This window comes from Artemia sp. Qi Xiang Cuo, chromosome 13 (assembly GCF_049724085.1).
Source record: "Artemia sp. Qi Xiang Cuo chromosome 13, ASM4972408v1, whole genome shotgun sequence".
Classification (NCBI taxonomy): Eukaryota; Metazoa; Arthropoda; class Branchiopoda; order Anostraca; family Artemiidae; genus Artemia; species Artemia sp. Qi Xiang Cuo.
Window position 1 is genome coordinate 6,118,726 of NC_142806.1, and position 24,223 is coordinate 6,142,948.

Consider the following 24,223-nt stretch of genomic DNA (forward strand, 5'->3'; position numbering starts at 1 on the left):
AAAAAGGTGTTCAGTTTTTGAAAAGCTGTTGTTACCCGGATACCTAAGCTTAAAACTTGCGGATCATACATTTGCGAAAAATTTTATCACAACTTAGCATTAGTCATTTTCAAGAATAGTTGCACGATAATTCTCTTCCTTAGCTGGCGCTGAAAAGTTACGCATGATTACCAATTTCTTGAATATTTTCATTTGCCTTCCAGTAACGATTCTTAAAAAATTAAGACAAATCCCTCCGGAAGGTTTCTCTGCAGCACCTTGTAAGTAAGTCTTAAAGTAAGACAGTGATAATGAAATATGATTGTTTGAATGGTTTAAATGGAAACTTATACAGCCAGATATAACCGAAAAATTGATAATAGCCAGAAATTCAATTTTTTAATTAAAAAAAACTTCCTATCTAGTTATGCAGTATTTGGTAGCAGTCGCTTCCAAATTTAAAAAACAGGAACGTGGGTTAAAAATCAGCTAAAATTAAGCTAAAAATATATGGCATCAAATGGTTAAAACAGGCGTAGCTTATCCTTTAAGGTGCAGTTGCCTTTCAGAATCAACAAGTTGCTAATGGTTGAATTTTTCCGAATAAAAAGCCGTATCAAATTTATCAGATTAGTTTTGCTTGTTCATTTTCAAGCGTCAACGCGGGAACGTCACTTTTTTGAGAGACAGATACGATAATAATTTACTGACAAATGACAATCAGAAGCTAACAAAACCGAGGTTGCGTTTCAGGTCCTATAATGCAAAAATCAAATCTTGAAGAATAATGTGAGTTAAGAGAAGTAACATTAAAACGCACAAGTTTAAAACAAGGAATAAGAAACAAAAATTCTTGTGTAAAGAAATGTAAAGCTAAAAAAATTTATTTAAGGGAAAATGGTTGATTTAAGACAAAGGCTTCCTTGTGAAAGGTTTCTTCTTTAATAAAGGCTCAAAGAACTCCTTTGAGCCTTTTGGCAACAGCAGGTATTGGCGAGTAAGTTAGGACGGTTGAAGAAGCTAAGTTCCGTCAGGGGAGACGGAACTATGAGAATTTGAGAAGATGTCCTGAGCTTGGGGACGGGAAGTGCCAGATTTAGCAAAATGCAATTAGCAAAATGCAGCCAAAATTTAAGAAGGAGATACAGAAACCAACAACCACACTATCAAAGAGAAAAAAGAGAGATTGCTGCCCTTTACCTTCATGTTAAAAGTATTAATTCCATTAGTATTTTTATGACGAACATTCTTAAGTTACTCGCATTATTCCTTACGTGTATGTAAAAGGGAAGTAAATATTCCCAATTTATATATCCGTTGTTGTTTTGACCTGTTGCTACTATATCAAATTGCGTTCAGTAATTCACTGCAGATAATTACTGCACATATAAGTAATTTACTGCACATATAAAGAACGCAAAACTTGGTTAGGTCTTTCTTCTAAAGCTTCAAGCCACTAAAACAAAACTAAAAGTTTTACTAGCTCACAAAAAACAAAAAATTCTTAAAAGCAAGCTCTCTGTTTTTCCGTAGAGCTATCTTGTCTCAGATACCCGGACGTGTCCTTTGTTTTTAGGACTAAAGTAGATAAGGCCTTTATAACCGCCTCATTGGTACTGATGTTAGTAGATCCGTCATTTTGAAAAAATAATATGTACAGCTAACAACGCCTCTATTTAGGCACAAGCGCAGCAGTTTAATTAAGGAGGGAATTAAAAATTAGGTCATAAAGTAGTTGGGGTGGGCCTGATGTCCATCCTGCTTACAAGTTTGCGTCTATTATCAAATTAAGCGCTGTGACTTAATTAGAAAAGCTTTTTAAATTATTTACAATAAAAATTTGAGAAATTATCAATAATCAAATGCTAAATTACATTTACGGCCAGGTATGTTGGCGAAAGAGAGATCGTTGATCTATTCCCCCCCTCTTTCTGGAATATCAAGATTTTATACAACTTCACCACCCCCCTGTTGAATTCCTTATGAGCAGTATTCCGAAGTTTAGCCAGGGATTATCAACATTATCGTAATTTAATCATTCTTTATTTCCATTTTCAAAAAGCATGTTCAGAAATGCGAACTTTATCACAAGTCTTATACGACTTGAACTTATTAACCCAAAGCAAGGATTTAAGAACTGGTTTATTTTAAGACGTAGTTAAATCTAGTTACAACTGGTGGGAAAATACCCTTGATTAAGCTGTTTGCTAAATCTGTTTGAATCCGGGTTCATCCAAATTCAACTTCCTAATATAGTCACCCCTAAATCAATTTTCTTATAATATGGATCCTAGCCTTTTCTTTGGCCGTGTTTGTCCCACCTTTTTACGCAAACAAAATATTCGATGTTGCATGGTCGTAAGAACAAAAATAATATTAGTGGTCCCACTCAACTCCTCACCGCACAGCTACATACTTATGTATCCTCTTCTCAGTACCTCACACAAATATGCTCCACCCAAGTTCCCACCCACATAACTACCTGCATAACTCCCCAGCATAGCTTAGCCTAAACATCTCTACACCACAGAACTCCCCACCGTGCAATGCATTAAAAATGCTTTAACTATTATGTAGTCTAAAAAATGTTGCACAAAAATCACAAAAATATACAGGAACTTTACTTAATCATAGGGGCGCTATCATTTCCAGAAGCCACCCTCAAAGAGAAAAAAAAAATACTGACCTATTCTCCAGTGTTAAAAAGCGGGCTTCAAATCAGCTAGTTTATTTTATTGGCGGATATTTATAAGCCAATGGAGAGAAAAATAGCCAACCTGTTAAAAAAAAAAGTCTAGACCGACAAGAAAATGCAATTTTTGCCGATGCAACTACTCAGACGCAACACTCAGAATAACGATGACATATTCTGAGTGTTGCATCGGAACAGCGATGCTACACTCAGAATATGTTGAACCTGATTTGGTTGTTTTGTGGTAAATTTTAGGCCAGTGAAAATACCAATAGTGTTTGAGTAAAAAAAAAAAAAAAATTATGAGTAAATTCTCTGTTTTCTGTGCTTTGTGCTAGAATATAACTTATAATTTACTAAAAACCGTGTAAATTCGATCTGGCTAGTTATTACAATTAAACATATTTCCGAGATTAAAGAACTAACTATCTCTCATTGCAATCTGTTGTTTTCTGTAAATCAGAAGTTAAATTCTAACATAAAGAGTAGTGGATTGAGGTTAAAGAACAACTAAGGGGAAAATCAGATCATTGCAGCACTGATCAGGCCAAAATTGCTACACAAACTTGTATCTGTGTATTAGCCATTTTAAAATTCGTTTTCCCCAGCTCACCGACTTTTTTGCCGTTTTTTTTTTTTTTTTTTGTGAGCCGTTATAAGACCATTTCCAAACATTCAATTATTGCAAGTTTTATTGGCAAATGCACTTCTAATGACAGTGCAATAATCGAAATTCCTATCAAAATACCACCTATTTGTATACTCCCCTCGCAGCCTTCTTGATATTTTTCTGAATTTTCTACTGACTAATAGAGCAAGGCCAGTTCTGGTGGCTAGATTAGGCAAGGTCTAAGCTAGACCAGTGGTGCCAAATCACAAAAATATAGGGCGATACAAATGTACTTTAACTCGTTTTTTAACTCATTTTCCTCAACTCATCAGATTTGTTTTATTTTCTACCTCGAAAGTCACATCTTCTTGCAAGAGCGGATCCAGGATTTTTGTTCGGGGGGGGGGGGAGGGGTTCAAACCGGGTACCCCCCCCCCTGGATACGGCCGTGTCTTTTTGAGTGCCTTGCGACAGATAGGTTTGAGAAGTAGTTACTAGAGCTTCCAAGTTTGACTTCATTCAAGTTTGACATTGGTATCAAAATTCCGTTTTTTAGAGTTTCGGTTACCATTGAGCCGGGTCGCTCCTTACTTACAGTTCGTTACCACGAACTGTTTGATTTTTACAAACCGAAAAATTGCTGTTATTCAGATATACAGTACTATTATTTTAATATTATGTTATTTTAAAATAACAATATTGTCCTTAATCGTAAATAAGCCCACATTCTAAAAAGGTTTACTTTAGGATTTAGCAGTGGTGTCGTTTATGGGGGGGGGCGGTGGCAACTGCTCTCCCTTGGAGAAATAATTTGGAGAAAAACTATAATTCATTAAGTAACTTTAAAACTGTTGCTCGCCTTAGCTTCAACTAGCTGTTTACTTCGACCACATATTTTTTTTAATTAATCCAAGCTCGTTTTGCATATGAAAACGCAAAACATAGAGGTCCATTACGCTTCCTCATTAATATTTCTGCAAATATACCGCCTTTGAAGTCTTATCATCAAGAAAATAGGTCATCCACTTCTGATACAAGCTTTGCGTAACATCAACCAGGGAGAATTTTGCTCATGTTGGCAGGTCTAGTGTAGGCCTAGGCAGGTCTAGTCCATACATTATAGTAAGAAACAAGCTCTACTGTTTTCAATATTCAAATTAGACTATGGTATGTTAATTTTGTGTTTTAAGCTAGATTAAGGAATTATTTGAAAGATGGTATAGGCTATCCTATAAGGAAGTGCCGGAGGAATTCAGACCTACAGAGATCTAAGAACCTAAAATCCCTAGTATTGAATGTATCACGCTTTTGTTGCTGTTGAAACTAGTTCCAGTGGCGCCAATCACGGGAGGGGGGATTTGCCTCCTGGATTTCCCCGCATCCTTTGATTCCAAAAATAAATTTTTATTTGGTATTTTCATAGGAAAAAAAAGGAGAAAAAAAATTGGCCCCCCCCCCCTTAAATTTTTTATAAGTATTGAATTGAGGCGGTTGGGAAGGAAATATGTTAAAAAACAATTCTTAGACCTACTTCATATTGTGTAGAATAATTGTAGTTAACACAGCTTGACTGTAGCTGCACTGTAGTTTACCCACACATCCCCCCTAGTATGCAAATATATAATTCAAATTATATATTACCCGTGTATTTGCCATGCGTCACTCTTGTTTCAGCCCGTGAAATTAAATAACAAAGATAATAAATTTGTCAAACTTCTAATACTTTGAATGTTACACTTGATTCACTCATTAACAATTTAAAGAATGATCTTGACAATGTTAAACTCAACTTAAGCATACCCAAAAGCAGTTTCATACTATTTTCTTTTTTTATAAATATACCCCCTATCAATAATTACCTTTACATACCAAATTTAAATACGGTTAAATTGCTTGGTGTGCAGTTGGACAACGACCTTAAATGGAAATCCCACATTTCCCACTTATTTAAGTCAGGTAGTTCTCTCCTTAAATCTTTCTCCCTGTTCTCCACATCAATCCAAAACCTCAAAACAATTTATTGTTGTTATATAAGACCCTGTCTGGAATATGCTTGTCCTGTCTGGCACCCTGGGTTGACCAAAGACCAATGTTCTAAAATTGAAAGTGTGCAAAAACGAGCAATAAAAATTATTCTGGGGATGGCCTATGCTACATATTAAATAAAAAAAACAAGTTTTTTAAACTGAAAGTAAGGAGCGACATTAAAACTTAAAACGAACAGAAATTATTCCGTATATGAAAGGGGCTGTCCCCTCCTCAACGCCTCGCTCTTTACGCTAAAGTTTTTTATTGTTTTAAAAAATAAAGTTGTGAGACAGAGTCAAACTTTAGCGTAAAGAGCGAGGCGTTGAGGAGGGGACAGCCCCTTTCATATACGGAATAATTTCTGTTCGTTTTAAGTTTTAATGTCGCTCCTTACTTTCAGTTTAAAAAACTTGTTTTTTTTATTTAATTTCTGATCGTTTTTTAGTTAATGCAGCTTTTATTTGTATAAAAATTTTACTTTTCTTTTGCTAAATGGATGTCTTTACAAATTAACTTACGTAACTAACTTCTATATTCGTATATTTTTCTTCTGGCAAAAAATACAAAGTTGCAGATTTTTGCAGATATGAGCTTGAAACCTATGTAATAGGGTTTTCTGATACGCTGAATCTGACGGTGTGATTTTCATTAAAATTCTTTCACTTGTAGGGGATGTTTCCCCCTCTTTAAAAAATCGAGTAAATTTTCTCAGGCTCGTAGCCTTTGATGAGTAATACTAAACTTAATAAAATTTATATATTTAGGATCAGCATTATAAACACATTCTTTTGATACATTTATTGACATCAAAATTTCGTTTTTAAAAGTTTCGATTACTATTGAGCCGTATCGCTTGTTTTTTTATTGTTTTTTCTATTACGTATATGTTATTACTTATATGAAGGGGTTCTCCCCCTAGTCAATACCACGCTCTTTACGTTAAAAGTTAAAAACAATTTTGATTCAGAAACCCCTGAATCACAAAGGCCGTTTAATTAGAATAGATAGCTCTTTTGAAAGCACTAAAAAAAAACTGTAGCGTAAAGAGCGAGGTATTGACTTGGGAGAGAACCCCCTCACATACGTTATAATTTCTGTTCGTTTTAAGTTCTAATATTCCTTCTTACATTTCAGTTGAAAAAACTTGTTTTTTTTATATTTAATTTCTGATCTTTTTTTAAATAATGCTCGTAAATCCGGCACACACGACCTCTCCAGGGCCAGGAACCAAAAGAAATATCCTCACCTTAAGTTTTATCCTTAGTAACCCCCTCCGCTAGCCCCCCCCCCTCCAGAAAAAACTCTTCCTGAAAATGGTTGTATACGTCCCAATATCCAATAAATAATGCTGGCAAGTCCGGCACCCCCTTCATGGCAATTTCCCTTCCCCCATGAAAACTTCCTTCCTGAACAGTTCCCCCAACATAACCACTGACCCACCCTTCCCTCCCACTACCATAAAAAAAACCTCCTGGAAACTTCTGTATACTTCCCAATAACCAATACTATATGTTAACATTGGGTAAAGTTCATAACTTTTAGCCCTCCCTCTGGGAGCTTCGGGGGATTGTCATCCTAAAAGACATATTTATCATATTTTCGACCATGTTGAACAAAATGGCTATCTCAAAATTTTGATCGGGTGACTTTGGGAAAAAAATAAGCGTAGGAGGGGGCCTAGTTGCCCTCCATTTTTTTTTGGTCACTTAAAAAGGGCACTATAACTTTTAATTTCCGTTCCAACGAGCCCTCCCACGATATTCTAGGACCACTGGGTCGATACGATCACCCCTGGGAAAAAAACAAAAACAAACAAACAAACAAACAAATAAACACGCATCCGTGATCTTTCTTCTGGCAAAAAATGTAAAATTCCACATTTTTGTAGATAGGAGCTTGAAACTGCTACAGTAGGGTTCTCTGATACGCTGAATATGATGGTGTGATTTTCATTAAGGTTCTATAACTTTTAGGGGTCTTTCCCCCTTTTTTTGAAAATCAGCCAAATTTTCTCAGGCGCGTAACTTTTGATGGGTAGCATTAAACTTGATGAAAGTTATATATTTGAAATCAGCATTGAAATCTGATTCTTTTGATATATCTATTGGTATCAATAACCCGTTTTCTAGAGTTTCGGTTACCATCGAGCCGGGTCGCTCCTTACTTACAGTTCGTTACCACGAACTGTTTGACAATGAAGGTTTGGCTAGACTTGAACTTATTACATTGGAATCACGACGTCACATCCTTACCATGAACTTTGGTCACAAGTACCTTAGTTCTGACTATCATCGACGTTTTCTCCCTCCCTTTAAAGAAAATCCCCCAACCCTTCCTAATACAAGACTCAATGCTCGTAGAGCTTCAAATATCCAGCTGGACCTGTATCCCCAAATATTGACCATGAAATACAAAAACTCTTTTGCCCCCTATTTTGTTTCCCATTTTAATAATTTATATAAATTTTTTTTATGTTTATCCCCTGATATCTGTTTTATTGTTGATTAAATTTCTTGTTTTATGTTTATCCCCTAACATCTGGTTTGTTATTTTAATTATGGCATGCTTATGCTAGCCTTTGTGCTATTTTAGCCAATGAATCATATCCTATTCTATTAAATAATTAAGATATTAGACATAAATATTAAATAAAGAAAGAATTTTTTTAAACAAAAATACACGTTGTGATCGTCAAATGGCGCTTTAATATTGCCTTCACGGCTCAGAATTAGCTAATAAATGTGGACACAGAGGTCCTGAATTGCACTGGTAACGTAAAGTTCCAGTGAAATTAGGTGGGGGGTACAATAGTTCCATATGAGACAGCGCAAGAATTTTTCAAAAATACAGTGCTGTGTCCCGCTATTGATATTCTCAAACAGTTCGTGGTTCTCAAACATTCTGTATTCTCAAACAGAAACTGTAAGTAAGGAGCGACCCGGCTCAATGGTAACCGAAACTCTAGAAAACGGTATTTTGATACAAATAGATACATCAAAAGAATCAGATTTTAATACTGATTTCAAATATATAAGTTTCATCAAGTTTAATCCTACCCATCAAAAGTTAGGCGCCTGAGAAAATTTGGCTGATTTTCGAAAAAAGGAGGAAAGACCCCCTAAATGTTATAGAACCTTAATGAAAATCACACCGTCATATTCTGCGTATCAGAGAACCCTACTGTAGAGGTTTCAAGCTCCTATCTACAAAAATGTGGAATTTTACATTTTTTGCCAGAAGAAAGATCACGGGTGCCTGTTTATTTGTTTTTTTTTCCCCAGGGGTGGTCTTATCGACCCAGTGGTCCTAGAATATCGTGGGAGGGCTCATTGGAATGGAAATTAGAAGTTCTAGTGCCCTTTTTAAGTGACCAAAAAAATGGAGGGCAACTAGGCCCCCTCCCACGCTCATTTTTTTCACAAAGTCACCCGATCAAAATTTTGAGATAGCCATTTTGTTCAGCATGTTCGAAAATATAATAAGTATGTCTTTTAGGATGACTTAATCCCCCGAAGTTCCCGGGGGGAGGGCTGAAAGTTATGAACTTTACCCAATGTTAACATATAGTATTGGATATTTGGAAGTATACAGACGTTTTCAGGGGAGATTTTTCCTGGTTGTGGGGGGGGGGGGGTCGGGGGTTATGTGGGAGGATATTTCCATGAAGGAAGTTTTCATGGGGGAAGGGACATTGCTATGAAGGGGACGCCGGACTTCCCAGCATTATTTAAAAAAAGATCAGAAATTTAATATAAAAAAACAAGTATTTCAACTGCAACAGCAGCAACATCGAAAATTTAAACGAACAAAATATATTAAATATATGATTGGGTTCACCCCGTAGTCAATACCTCGCTCTTTAAGCCAAAGATTTTTTAGTACTTTCATAAGAGCTATTTATTCTAATTAACGGCCTTTGTGATAAAGGGGTCATTTTTAAAGAATTGGAACAAAATTCGAACTTTCGCGTAAAGAGCGAGGTATTGACTAGGGGACGAACCCCCTAATAAACGTATTAAAAATATATGTATATAGAAGTTCGTTACGTAAGTTAATTCGTAAGTTACGTATATTTATTACTAATAAAAACGTTCGTAAATAATATTAAACAAGTTTCGAGAAAGCCATTTAACTAAATAAAAGTAAATTAATATGAAAATTTTGTTTTAATTATTCATGTACGGTGAGCCAAGATCAAAACCTGCATTTATTCAAAAACGTTCAAAAATTAAATAAAAAAAACAAGTTTTTTTAACTGAAAGTAAGGAACGATATTAAAACTTGAAACAAACATAAATTATTCCTTATATGAAAGGGACCGTCCCCTCCTTAACGCCTCGCTCTTTACACTAAAGTTTGACTCTGTCTCACAACTTTATTTTTTAAAACAATAAAATACTTTAGCGTAAAGAGTGAGGCGTTGAGGAGGGGACAGTCCCTTTCATATACGGAATAATTTCTGTTCGTTTTAAGTTTTAATGTCGCTCCTTACTTTCAGTTTAAAAAACTTGTTTTTTTTTATTTAATCTAACTACAGAGATTGAAAGTAGGCTAGGAGAGAACAATTGGGAAGTTTTGAACAGGGAAGTTTTGAACAGCTTAAGCGTAATGCTACGTGCAAACGAAATGAATAAAGACAGTGTAAGCTTTGTGTGTGAATAATATAGTCTAAGCTATAGTGTTTTTACGGAGTTGAGGATATAAAAAACAAAAACATTCTAGAAAGAGAATCTGTTTTTGTTGAAAAACGCTTGAAATGTGTGTTTCCTCTGATATTTGATCTAGTTAAACTGTATTTCACTATTCCTATGAATTCTGCGTCGTGTGAAATATCTTTTTCTTGCCTTTGATGGTTGTAGACGTGCTGCCGCAACAGCACGGGGCAAAAAAGATTATCTTCACTTACACTATTGGCAATTGAAAGAGAAGGACAAATTGACCTTGATAAAGTGATAAAGCAGTTTAATGTAGAAATATAAACGACTATAATTTTTGTAACAAGTCAGTATAATACAGGGCCAAAACATAGATTTTTTTATTCCAGGATTAAGTGTGTATTGGAGGTTTATTTTATATGTACATCCGTCTATTTTTGAAATGTCATAAAACTCATGTTACAATACAATATAAGACTTGAAATTATAGGTAAAAAAAAAACTTGGAATTATCCTGTATTTTTGCTTTTGCTTTATGTGAAAGCTTATTTCAATGCTATCTATGAATATAAAACAGCGAACCCACTACCAAATCATTTTAATAATAAGTCATAAATAATTTTTCAATGAATAACGCATACTAAAAGTTTAGCACAACATATTTAATCTTACATAGTCAAAATCTATTCAAAATTGCGTGCAACTGAATCATAGGCAGCGCGCTAGCGCTCCCTAAGTAAAGACCTATATGGGCACAATGTGTTTGTTTTTTTCTCCATACCCGGGCACTTCGTATCGAAGGAATCGTCGTAGAAACTTCAAAAAGAGCTCATTCGATTGAAAATTGGAGTGGCTAGTGCCCTTTTTAATAGTCGAAAGTGATTGGAGGGCAACTAGCCCCCCCCAACGCCCATCATTCCCCCAAACACCGCCAATTAAAATTTTGAGATAGCCATTTTGTTCAGCGTAGTTCATTTCCACATAGAAAATATCTTTTTGAGGAGGACACTCCCCCACAACTCTCAGGGCAAGGGTTTTAAGTTATGCCCTGAGGGTATATAAGAACGATGCTGGCACAATATATCATTTATTATTTTTTCCTTTAGAGCAGGACACTTCATATGGAAGGGGTTGTCATTAAAACTTCGAAAGGGGCTCATTCAATTGGAAATCGAGAGTTCTAGTGCCCTTTTTAATAGTCGAAAGTGATTGGAGGACAACTAGCCCCACCCACGCCCATCTTTCCCCCATACACATCCAATCAAACTTTTGAGATAGCCATATTGTTCAGAGTAGTTGATTTCCAGATAGAAAGTATTTTTTTGAGAAGGAAACTCCCCAAAAATCTTCAGGGCAAGGGTTTTAAGAAATGCTCTGGGGGCATATAAGGTTTTCATAGAAGGCGTTGTCGCAGAAACTTCAAAACATGCTCGTTTGATTGGAAGTTAAAAGGGCTAGTGCCCTTTTTAGTAGCCGAAAGTGATTAGAGGGCAACTAGCCCCCCCCACGCCCATCATTCCCCCAAATACAAAATTTTGAGATACCCATTTTGTTCAACGTAGTTGATTTCCAGATAAAAAATACGTTTTTGAGGAGAACACTCCCCCACAACCCTCAGGGCAAGGGTTTTAAGTTATGCCCTGGGGGTATATAAGGTTTTTATAGAAGGCGTTGTCGTAGAAATCTCAAAACAGGCTCATTCGATTGGAAATTCAAAGGGCTAGTGCCCTTTTTAATAGTCGAAACTGATTGAAGGGCAACTAGCCCCCCCCCCCCACACCCATCATTCCCCCTAACACATCCAATCAAAATTTTGAGATAGCCATTTTGTTTAGCGTAGTTGATTTCCACATAGAAAATATATTTTTGAGGACGACACTCCCCTACAACCCTCAGGTCAAGGGTTTTAAGTTAGGCCATGGGGGTATATAAGGTTTTTATAGAAGGCGTTGTCGTAGAAACTTCAAACGGGGCTCATCGATTGGAAATTCAAAGGGCTAGTGCGCTTTTTAATAGTCGAAAGTGATTGGAGGGCAATTAGCCCCACGCCCATCATTCCCCCAAACACATCCAATCAACATTTTGAGAAAGCCATTTTGTTCAGCGTAGCTGATTTCCGTTTAGAAAATGTGTTTTTGATGAGGACACTCCCACACAACCCGCAAGGCAAGGGTTTTAAGTTATGCCCTGTGGGCATATAAGGTTTTTATAGAAGGCGTTGTCGTAGAAACTTCAAAACAGGCTCATTCGATTGGAAATTCAAAGGGCTAGTGCTCTTTTTAATTGTCGAAAGTGATTGGAGGGCAACTAGCACCCCCCCCCCCACCGCACGCCCATCATTTCCCCAAACACATCCAATCAAAGTTTTGAGATAGCCATTTTGTTAAACGTATTTGATTTCCAGATAGAAAATATGTTTATGAGGAGGATACTCCCCCACAGCCCTCAGGGCTAGGGTTTTAAGTTATGCCCTGGGGGCATATAAGGTTTTTATAGAAGGCGTTGTCGTAGAAACTTCAAAAAAAGTTCATTTGATTGGAACATCAAAGGGTTAGTGCCCTTTTTAATAGTCGAAAATGATTGGAGGGCAACTAGCCCCCACCCCCACGCCCATCATTCCCCCAAACACATCCAATAAAAATTTTTTAGATAGCCATTTTGTTCAGCGTAGTTGATTTCCAGACAGAAAATATGTTTTTGAGGAGGACACTCCCCCACAACCCTCAGGGCAAGGGTTATAAGTTATTCCCTGGGGGCACATAAGGTTTTTTTGAAATCTTTGTCGTAGAAACTTGAAAAAAAGCTCATTCGATTTGAAATTCAAAGGGCTAGTACCCTTTTTAATAGACGAAAGTGATTAGTGATATTTTTTGTTGTTGTTGTTGTTTAGACCAGAGCACTGGTCTAAACAATGCCCTGGGGGCATATAAGGTCGAAATATATAGAAGGAAATTTAAATACTCGAAAGTGATTGGAGGGCAGCTAGCCCCCCACCCCCCCACGCCAACATTCCCCCAAACACATCCGATCAAAATTTTGAGATAGCCGTTTTGTTACACTTGAGGAGGATACTCCCCCACAACCCTCAGGGCAAGGGTTGTAAGTTATGCCCTGGGGACATATAAGGTTTTTATCGAAATCTTTGTCGTAGAAACTTGAAAAAAGGCTCATTCGATTTGAAATTCAAAGGGCTAGTACCCTTTTTAATAGACGAAAGTGATTAGTGATATTTTTTGTTGTTGTTTTTGTTTAGACCAGGGCACTTCGTATTGAAGGAGTTGTCGTGGGAACTTCAACAAGGGCTCACCATTGAAAATAGAAAGGGCTGATGCCCTTTTTAATAGTCGAAAGTGAATGCAGGGCAACTAATCCCCCTTCCATTCCCACCCTCCCATTTGCCCATTATGTTTAAAAACTAAATGTTGCCTTAAGATTAAATCAAAATGCACTGTGATAATGCTAATTCCCAATAAGGCATCTCAGCAGTATCCCAAGAACGACGGATGGTATTATGTACAAACTTTTGGGGCTACTTCTGCTCTTAAAATTTAACCAAATCAAAATAGCGTAAGTGTATCAAAGCTATCAAAGAAAGTAAACAGATTTTTTTTGCAAATGTCATCCAGTATTTGATTTCAGGTCAACTAGAAGAGTTATGAGACTAAATTAAAAACCACTACTTGTGTCCTTATTTTTAAAAGGGTGAATGTTGTTAAAAATTGCTGAAAATTTTTCTCCGTCATACAAATAGCAGGCCAAACTATAAAGTCTTACAAACGAAAAGATTTAAAGTATCATTTTCTTTTTCCTTGAAAAGACTATGTGAATATAAAACGAACAGACATTAATTAAAAAAAACATTTCCACAAAATCAGTTTTTCAAAGAAAAGTAAGTAACTCCACTAAACAAAAAGTTAGCAAAAAGACAGTCAAATAATCTACTAAGTGTGGAACTAACTCAAATCAGCATTGATAAATAAAGGGAACTCAAAATCAGCAAAACTCACGATGAACAACCGAATCAAACCCACAACAAACAGAAATTAACATAAATTGCGTGTAAAACCCCTATGCCTTCCCAAGGCCAGAACAAAATTTGCACATTACTGAAAAATACAAATGAATGTGCATTGTCAGTTTAATATACATATACTGATATTTAGGGATCAAAATGTTAATATTATTTAATTTATGAAAGTTATAAAAGTAAAAACATTTATATTTTTATCAGTAAAGTGCAAACTTTGTTCTTCCCTTGTGAAGGCGTAGGGGTTTTGCGCCCAACTTATGTTAATTTCTGCTCGTTTTGAGTTTGACTCGGTTATTTATTGTAATTTCTGTTCGTTTTGGGTTTCATTTATTTATCGATGCTGATTTGTGGTAGTTTCACGCTTGGTATATTATTTGATTTTATTTTTGCTCATTTTTATTTAATGGAGTTCTTTACTTTTCTTTGAAAAACTTATTTTGTGGAAAAAGTTTTTTTAATTAATAGCATAATACACGGGGATGGAATGGTGCTTGGTTCAACTATAAGATTGAGCATCCTGTGCTGGGATGCGTGGTTGGGGAAGTGGAGGGGAAATAGGTTCTGCAACATTGGCGGTGAAGCCTGTTGAAAAAAGCCTAATATATATATAATTCAGCTTAGCCCTCGCAAAAACTTTTTTAAACTATACTGCCTTCGCCTGCAGCGACTCATTGCTGATAGTTTTATTAAAAGCTTGATCACCAGTACTTAGTTTTATGTTTATTTAATGTGTGTTTATTGTTTATTATGTACTGTGTAATATTTTGGATTTAACCTAGTAGCATCTTCGGTAAATGGTAACTTTTCTTCAGTAGTGCTCGAATGAGACCCCCCCCCCAAATAAAAATGCTGGCACTACCGTCCCTGCGATTTAGATATTCTACTATACCTAAATACCGGACAAGAGTTAACTTAAAACAGATTTTTTTTTATAAGTGACAGACAATAATTTGTAACTGTCAACCATTCCTTAGCCTAGCCAAGTCACATACATAAGATGACACGTGTCTTTAAAAGGGGGGAGGGTCTTTATAATATCCAAACTAGGATATCCCTCATAACCACCTTAAGATGTTCTTCAAATATAGATGAATAGAGATGGTCTCTATTTGGAGGAAAGTGTCACCAATGGAGTTAAAAAGTTTTTAGGTAAGCATGGGATAATAGCAAAATGACAAAACGAAAAAATAAGCCAAGTCACATTAAGGACGTGTCTTTAAAAGGGAAGGTCCTTATAAATTCCATACTAGAATATCCCTCATAACCTTCTTAAAATATTCTTCAGACGTAGATGAATAAAGATGGTCTCTATTTGGAGGAAAGTGTCACCAAGCGAGTTAAAGAGATTACAGGCAAGCATGGGATAATAGTGAAATGACAAACGAAAAAATGAGGTACTGTATTTTTGGCAAAGTCATTTGAATTATTAGACTTTTGATTGACAATTTAATATTACGGTAAAAAATTTTCACTTTTACCTAGCACTTTATGAGCTGTGTTCTTCAATTGAGCTAATTATTCTTCTTTTCCGATTTTTGAAGAGATGAGGTTAGAAAAAAATTACATAGCGTAGACTGTTGAATTAGCTGTTAGAATCTAGAAAATTTGTATTTGCTTATGACTATAGATCATCTGATCATTGATTGCGTAATAGATGTTCTGATCGTTGTACTTTGTTTGACTATAGAGTTAATCAAATTGAACTTTTAAAAAACTGTAAAACAGGGAAGTTTTTGGTTCAGTTCTGGTGGATTAGTTTTACCTATCAAACAGTTTCTGGTAATAAACTGTAAGTAAGAAGCAATGTAGTGTTATCGTAACCAAAATTCTAAAAACGCAATTTTGATATCAGCAGTTATATCAAAAGAATTTAATTATTATGCTGATTCCGAATCATACGATTCATTAAGTTTAGTCTTACCAATCAAAAGCTAAGAGCTTGAGAAAACTTACTTTATTTTCAAAAAGGGGGGGGACACTCCCTAAAAGTCAGGAAATCGTGATTAACATTACACCATCAGATTTAGTGTGTCCGAGAACACTATTGTAGAAATTCCAAGCTCCAATTTTATACTTTTGCCAGAAGAAAGATTACGGATGCGTGTTTATTTGTTTGTTGTTTTTTTTTTCTGGGTGATGGCATCGAATCAACAGTCTTAGAGTATCGGGGAAGTGTTCATTCGTGTGGAAATTAAAAGTTAAAGTGCCCTTTTTAAATGACTAAGAAGATTGGAGGGTAACTAGCCCCCCTCCCACACCCTTTTCCCCAAAAATCGTCCGATCAAAATTTTCAAATAGTCACTTTGTTAATCATAGTTGAAAGGCCAAAAAACTATGCCTCTGGAGGTGACATAATCCTCCACAGCCCATGGGGATAGTCTTTAAGTTATAAAATTTGTCCATTGTTTGCACATAGTATTTGTTATCGGGAAGTTCGCATATATTTTTCGGGTGGAGGAAGGAATGCCAAATTTTATGCATGTGGATTTTCCAAGGGAAAAATTTTAATGGGGAGGGGGCGGGGATTTTGCGGGGGGAACTTTGCAGGAGAAATTTTATACTGGGGGAATTTTCCAGAATTCCTATACGGAATTATTTTTATTTGTCTTGCCTTCTCTTTTCCGAATTTTACGTGTGGAGATGTTAAGGGTAACTGTTAGGGTTAAATTTCCACTGGGAATGAATTGTCTAGAGGATCTTCCCGTGGGGGGTATTTTCCATGGAGGTAAAGGGGGATTCCGCGATATTATATGAAAAACTGTTAGAAATTAAATTAGAAAAAATTCAACTGGAAATAAGGAGCAACATTAAAACTTAAAGCGAATAGAAATTAATGCGTAAATGAAGGGTGTTTCCCTTTCCCCAATACCTCGCTCTTTACGCTAACGTTTGAATCGTGTCCCAATTCCTTAATAACAGCTTCTGAAACACGTGGGTCGTTTAATTAGAACAATAAGAAGATTTTTTAAAGTACTTAGAAAACTTTTGTCTGAACAGCGAGATTCTTGAGCAGTGGACACCTCCCATAATAAACGTAATAATTTCTGTTCTTTTTTAGTTTTAATGTGGCTCCTTACTTTCAGTTGAAAAAAAACTTTTTTTTTTTAATTTAGTCATTGTAAAGTTTGGATATGAGCATGAAATATTCTGATCAAATCCAGAGCTTGGACACGAAAATCTAAAGAAGTGTGGTAACAAAGTAAAATTAATTGGCACAAAATTTGCATTATGTATATTCGATTGTTAAAATAAAATAGCTAATAACTTTTAATTTTTTTGAACAAAATTTTGCTATTATATCTCTGTTGTTTCTCAGTAGGGGCTTTCCCCAGATCACTCAGTGCGTTCTAATATAGTGGATATGGGAGAGTTCACCAGATATTGGGTATCCCTTCAAATAACTAATAAGAAGACGCGGACAAAGGGAGACCCAGTTTTTGTAGGTCCTTAAATATAATAGAGTCTTCAGCTGTGGGACCGAAACACAGTTAGGGAAGAACTGGGGCTCCTTCAAGGATTATGTGCTTGGCCCACCGGCGCCTGGATATGGCCCGACATAATCGAGCCCTCTTCCCAGCTATAGGTTAACTAGTCAGCTAGCAGGAAGCTGAGAGGGCGGAACACTCCCAGGATGGAGGAAACGGCAAGCTACAAAGAAAAGAGAGGAGTGGTTAACCGCTATCCTCAAAGAGCTATGAAACATTCTACTAGAAAAATATGATGAATCAGCTGAATAAAGATAGAAAAAAGCTTGCTACTTCGTCCGGCAAAACCGACGAAAGCCAGGATGAAATGGCAAATTATATTGTTACCGCGTACGGGTAAGCCGGCGATCTGACGATTTCGGAAGAAGAAACGTCATTTCAGCAATTTATGGCAACTCCCATAGAGGATGCCTATGCTGCAGAAGAGAAAAACCCTATACTAACTCAGAAGACCCCATTTTATCCTGGCACTTTAAACGTAAGGGTCTTGGCAAAACCTGGGAAATCAGAACTAATGGTCAAATCTTGAAAGATACAGATGGGACTTCATAGAGCTCTCAAAAAACCATCCTACCTAAATAAGAAGACCAGCGATACGGCGATATCACACTATCATATTCCGTCAGATTCTATGGAACACACCGACAGGGCGTTGGGTTTCTTTTGACATGTAAAGCCAAATTCGCAGTCATAGCCACAAAACCAGTCTCAGAGCGTCTCATGATGATTCATCTACGAGCAAAAGTACAGAACATTTCCGTCATCCAAGTGTATGCCTCGTACTCCTCAAAACCAGATGAAGAAATTAATCTTTTTTATCAAAAACATCAGGCTGTATCTGACAAAGCCACAAGAAAGACCTTCTAATAGTGATGGCTGACTTTAATGCTATTGTTGAGGATAAAACACAGTTAGACCACGATGTCTTATTTGGGTTTGGGCTCAGAAAACGGAATACACGAGGTGAGCAACTACTTGAGTTCTGCAGGGATAAAATGAACTCTTTTGTGACAAACTCTATGTTCAGACATGGAAACAGAAGGAAAGTGACTTGGATTTTCCCAGACGGAAAAACAGCAAATAGGATCAATTATATTCTCATCTCGAAACGCTGGAAATCATCTGTAACAAGTACCATAGCCCTGCCTGGAGGTGACTTTGACTCAGATCATGTCCTGGTAATAATCACCCTAACCAAACTACGACTCAAGACTCTTTCTAAAAAGAAAAAGAAGATTCCAAGGTTCAGAACTGAAAAACTTGAAGAACCATCCACACACGTAGCTTTCATACAGGCACTTATGGAAAGTCTGAGTCCCCAACTTGAGTCAGCTCCCTCCCCAGTAGCTTCTGACGCCTTGGATAAACTAGTCGAGAAGGTGAACACCGCAGTTCTGGAGTCAGCCGAGGAGATTCTTGATCTTAAATCTAAAATTGAAAAATCTTGGATCACAGATGAAATCCTTGAACTCTGTGAGCATAAACGTCTGTAACAAGCAGGACCGCAAAAGTAAGGGCATGGACAAGAGGATTCTACGAACTGTACAAAAAAAGGAACGAGCAGCCCTCTAAAACTATGTACGAGAGAAAATGGGAGTCTTGCGAAAATGATTTTAGTGAGCAATAGTCACAGAATGTACAAAACAGTAAAGGAACTCGCTACGAAAACATAAGCCACTACCACTAGTATTTTGGACAAGGATGGTAGGCCACTTGGTGATATTGAAGCCATTAAAGAAAGATGGAAAAACAATTTTGAAGAAAAATTAAATCTGCTTCTTACATGCAACACTACTGTTCTATCAGGATTTTCCAAACTGGGTGGCGATTCTAATTCCCCACCATTATTGAGTGAGGTGGAAAATGTTATTTGGAGACTCAAGAATAACACAGCCTCAGGCCCTGACGGTATACCTGCCGAACTATTTTAAATTGGTTCTATAATGCTAGAGAACATACTTAATAAAGTAGTTGTTGCTGTTTGGGCATCAGGTCACTTTCCAAAAGCATGGGCCAAAGCTGCGATCATGTCGCTCCATAAGAAAGGTCTAAGACATAATTGCAAAAATTGTATACCCATAAGCCTCATAAGCCATCTAGCTAAAATTCCAGAAAGGATTCTCCTAAATCGAATCAGAGCCAGCACAGGCCAAATCAGCAGTGATTATCAGGCTGGTTTCTGCCCTGGACGATCTACCATGTATCAAGTTTTTATAGTAAGACCGATTGGGGAAAAGCATCTTGAGTTTGGTAAAAAAAATCCTTCAACTGTTTATTGATTTCAAGCAGGCCTTTGATCTTGTCCGAAAATTTAATCAAAATTATCTAAAATATTTACGATACCTACTGCATCTACGTTCATACCCCGGAAAGGCAGACGGAAGAGTTTGAAATTATTTCGGGTGTGCTTCAGAGTTGTATACTTTCTCCTCAACTAGTCAAAACTGTTCTTACACGCTATCCTATCCCTAGTAGAGGATAAAGTAGGCCTGAACATTAGCGAAGTCTCTATAGACACCCTAGCCTATGCTGATGACCTCCATATGCTTGCTGAAAGTGTACCTAGATTACAGGCTCAAGCTTTTGAACTAGAATCCAAACTTCTGAACTTCGAAAGTCATGCGTACAACACGGGATTACAGCCCATCTGCCGTTCATGTCATAGTAAGCGGCGAAGTAGTTGAATCGGTCACCCAATTCGTATACCTACTGAAGGGAGTCTTCTGAAATCGGACAATAGTTGCAGCGAAGACATAAAAAGAAGACTTGCATTAGGAAGTGCAAGCTTCAAGAGGCTGCTCCTCCTCTTCAAGAATAAACATCTATCAATGCAACTAAAGGTTACGACTTTTCAATTCCTTAATCGCTCATATTACCTGTATGACTACGACATGGACTCTGAAACTGGGGGATGAGAAAGAACTTCAGCATTCGAAAGAAAATACGATCGCCGTATAGCCAGTATAACGCACCTTAACAGAGTCTCTAACCAAGAACTTCGGGGACAGCTGAAGCGAAAGATAACAATACTACAGATAGTGCGCCTACAACAACTTAGATATCTGGGCCACGCTCACCGAATGGAGAAGTTACGACTGCCAAAAGTTATTTTCAAAAATAGAGTACACGGCAGTCACGGCCCAGGCAGACCAAGGAAGAGATGGCGAGACGACTTTGGAAACAACCTACCATCTGCAACTTTTAAATCAAGCAGATCAGCGAATATCCTACGGAGAGCTAATTCGTCAATATGTAAAGAAGATGGCCCTATTACGATCCCCGAGACCGTTCGGGAAAAAGGCAAGTAAGTAAGTCAAGGGGTTATGGGGGCTATGCTATCCCCAGATGCATAGTTATTGGACTTTTTAGCTAGGTAGAAAAAAATCTTCGTCCCAAAATTTCACTGTAATCCTTTGCGGAGAGTGGAGTAAAAACGAGACATAACTGGGGGCTTATTTCCCTCTAATCCCTTTTAACTTATAAAAAAGGCAATTTCCGAAGAAATTTTTTGGTAATTTCTTGAACGTCCATGATGAAGATCTATTCTGAATATCTTTATTGATTCTATGTCAAGTTTAAACAGTTGAACGTGGGTACTAAATTACACTGGTGACATAATTGAGCACTTCTTCGTGCGGTAAATTGTGTTTTCCAAGTTGAAATAACGGCAATAGAAATGACAATGCAACTTTCCAACCATGCATATACCAACAACAGTTATATAAGTTAGTAAATTAAAAATAAAATAAATATTCATCTTGAGAAAACTTGAATAAATGACAATGAACTAAGCAACAAAATCAGAAAAAAAGTCGAAGTGCAAAGGACATCAAAATAGGAACATTTTGTACCTCCTGGATATATCTGAGGTATACTCATACCTACTTTCATAAAAAAATTACATTCTTGATTTTCTCAATTTTTAAGATATATATTTGTTTTGTGTTTGAACTGTATAATTGAGATAGGTTCCCTACTTTTTAAATTATATATGATATATGGTAGCAAAAGTATCTGCCCTACCAATTCAAAAAATAGATCCCATTTCACTTTCCTCCATACTTCGGTAAATTTAGTTGCTTACAAGATCAAAATTTATTTTAAGTTGTAGAAAAAGGTTAATTGAAGCATTAACTATTAAGTTGTAGGTTAATTAAAATGATGAACTAGACTAATAACCCATTGCGTTACTTTGGTGTGCCACATTAGTGACCCAATGACACTGAGACGAGCTAGGAGGCTCTAACGGTCCCTTGATTTTTCAGGACGCTACAAGGAAAACCTTTAAAAAAATATAATAGCTAGGACCAAGGCCTGGGAGCAACTTAGCTATTGTTCAGTTCTGAATTTCCATATTCTCGGAACTTTTCATCCAAGTCATATGCTTAATTTTGGAAGTATTCCATTTTCAAGACCCTTGATCCCTGCTAGAACCAACACGAATCGCATTTTGAAATAAAGTAACTTCTAATTTGAAACGGTTGACAGTTTAAAGCTATTTCAGTGAATGATACTAAAAATGACTGAGAATATATTTCATAAGAATAACGATTTTTTTTATTGTTAGACCATCTCCATAAATTTGGCTGTGATATTCCATTGAGTGATGATCTTCAGTTAACTGTTGACTTTTGGTGCTAGACGTAAAAATCAGATTAAGAGAAGTAGAGATCAAGTTGAGATGAACAATGTGGAGATCAATTGTGCACTAATTTATGTCTTCATAACTTTAAAAAGATATACAGGATTTAATTATATCTATTTTAGCGAAATTATATAGGTTGTTCTAGTTCCATTTTCTTAAGAATGGCTCATTACTCTCCAGGGAATCCTCTAGGTTGGAATCAAGCTCCAATCCTCGAATATTTCAGAATCTGAATTATTGAAGAAGCTATTATTATCGAAACAAAATAAGTGGTGTATACTTCTTGAATGGACAAACAAACTTCGAAGAATACAAGAAGGCGGAAACAAAAGCTCAAGGACGGAAATAGTCACCTGCCAAGTCTTCCGAAGACTTGGCAAAACTTGGCGAAACTTAATACCCCACCTGTTATTGCTGACACGCCCTTTTGATAACTAATGAAAATTTCAATGAATTCAAATACTCATGAAAATAACAAAGCCCTCGAATCAAAAAATTATAAATACTCATATAGCTATTGAAAAGGCTTATGGTACCCCTGGATTCAAGGGGATAAAGACCTGAAAGCGCAAGGGGACATATTATTTACACCGATAATAGACATTTTAATCCACTCATAAAAAGAGTCGAACTGCGAGCAAAAACCCAAAGCCTTGTTAAAAATGTCCTATGATGTCTCTGCCAATCGGTATCTAAGTATTAATTACTTAGTGTTTATATTTTGATGTACCGTTTTTAGGTTTTATTTGTTTAATTAGCACTCGAAACAAATTGTAAATATCGGTCCAAAATGCCTACCACCCTTTTCTATTTTTTCGGTGTCACGCCTAAAGATCGTAGATGCCAAAAACTGGTTGCTGCTCTTCTTTAGAGGATCACCAAAAATATGTATATCAGGAATGTTAAATCATGATGGTTTTGCCCCGCTGGTCATCCCTTTGAGAACAACTTAGCAAGCTGTTTTTGGCAATCATTTCAGGAGTGTGAAAATGTCAAATATAACCTAACGTGTGGTAGCGGCGATATTTTTGGCAATTTTTTTATTGGATATAATTTTTGAATTTCAAATTCAGATTTCAGGAGTGACAGTGACCTAATTATTGCATTGGCCTAATTTTATTGGTTTCCTTTTTGTGTCTGGGCAGTTCGGGAATGGATTACAGCCTCATTACGACTTCTTGATAATCTGATGTTTAAAACTGCTGAAAAATTATATTTTTACTCTTTTTAAATGTTGCATTTCTTTTTTTAGCTGGTTGCAGTCATCGACGAGCTCATCTATATTTCTTAGAATCAATAAATAGCGCCACGAGATTTTTAGCCGTGCCATGTCCTGATTACCCCACGTTCAAAAGTGGGGCGTGCGGGAATTGCTCTAATCAAGATGACAATTGCATCCCTATGGGCCAACATACTCCTACTAGGTAAATAATGCAGTATGAGTATCACTTTCCTAGGTATTTAGGTACTCCTATGTTAAACGGACTTTTATATAGTGCTAGTTAGGTTAATGCTAATGAAATAAAATAGGATGAATACATAATAGTTTAGAAACAAATTTGGGCTATATATTTTCACATTAGGGGGGGGGTACAGCATAGAATATAGTATTACATAACCTAACCCAACTAAACCTAGGTACCTCCCCCCCTAAACCCCCACAAACAATAGTTTAAATATCGTATACGCAAAGAAAACCACGCTGTACGTTGTATTCCTTTATAGCGATGTCTTGAATTATCCCGTCAAAAACGGGTTTTTCGTGACTGGTTTCCATTACAGTATATAAAAGAGTCCGTCTAACATAGGAATACCGGTATTTATTATACTTAAGACAGAAATTTACGCCAGGGAAGGAGGGGTGAAATTTTTTAGGGAATACAAGTAAAAACTACAAACTATTGAAATATTGCAAGAAGTTAAGAGAAAGATTTCACATTTTTTAGACTTTACAAATATTTTGTAACTGAGATTTACTCGAAAAAAGCATGCATGGAAGACGCATCGGTTCATAGACTCCCCCCTTCTCCCTCCTTTCCTCCCAAAATATCTAGATTTGTCCAATAATACTTCATACATTTCCATTTAATTCCTGTATT

General features: G+C 36.5%; 1 protein-coding gene across 1 annotated transcript in view; it reads left to right on the forward strand.

Annotated features, from left to right (window-relative positions):
- LOC148944882 (lipase member I-like) overlaps positions 1 to 24,223 on the forward strand; it is a 138,344-nt gene that overhangs the window by 109,955 nt on the left and 4,166 nt on the right. Inside the window, exon 6 of the mRNA XM_089098631.1 lies at positions 23,377 to 23,548. Coding sequence (XP_088954757.1) covers positions 23,377 to 23,548 — 172 coding nt within the window. The remainder of the gene's footprint in view (positions 1 to 23,376; positions 23,549 to 24,223) is intronic.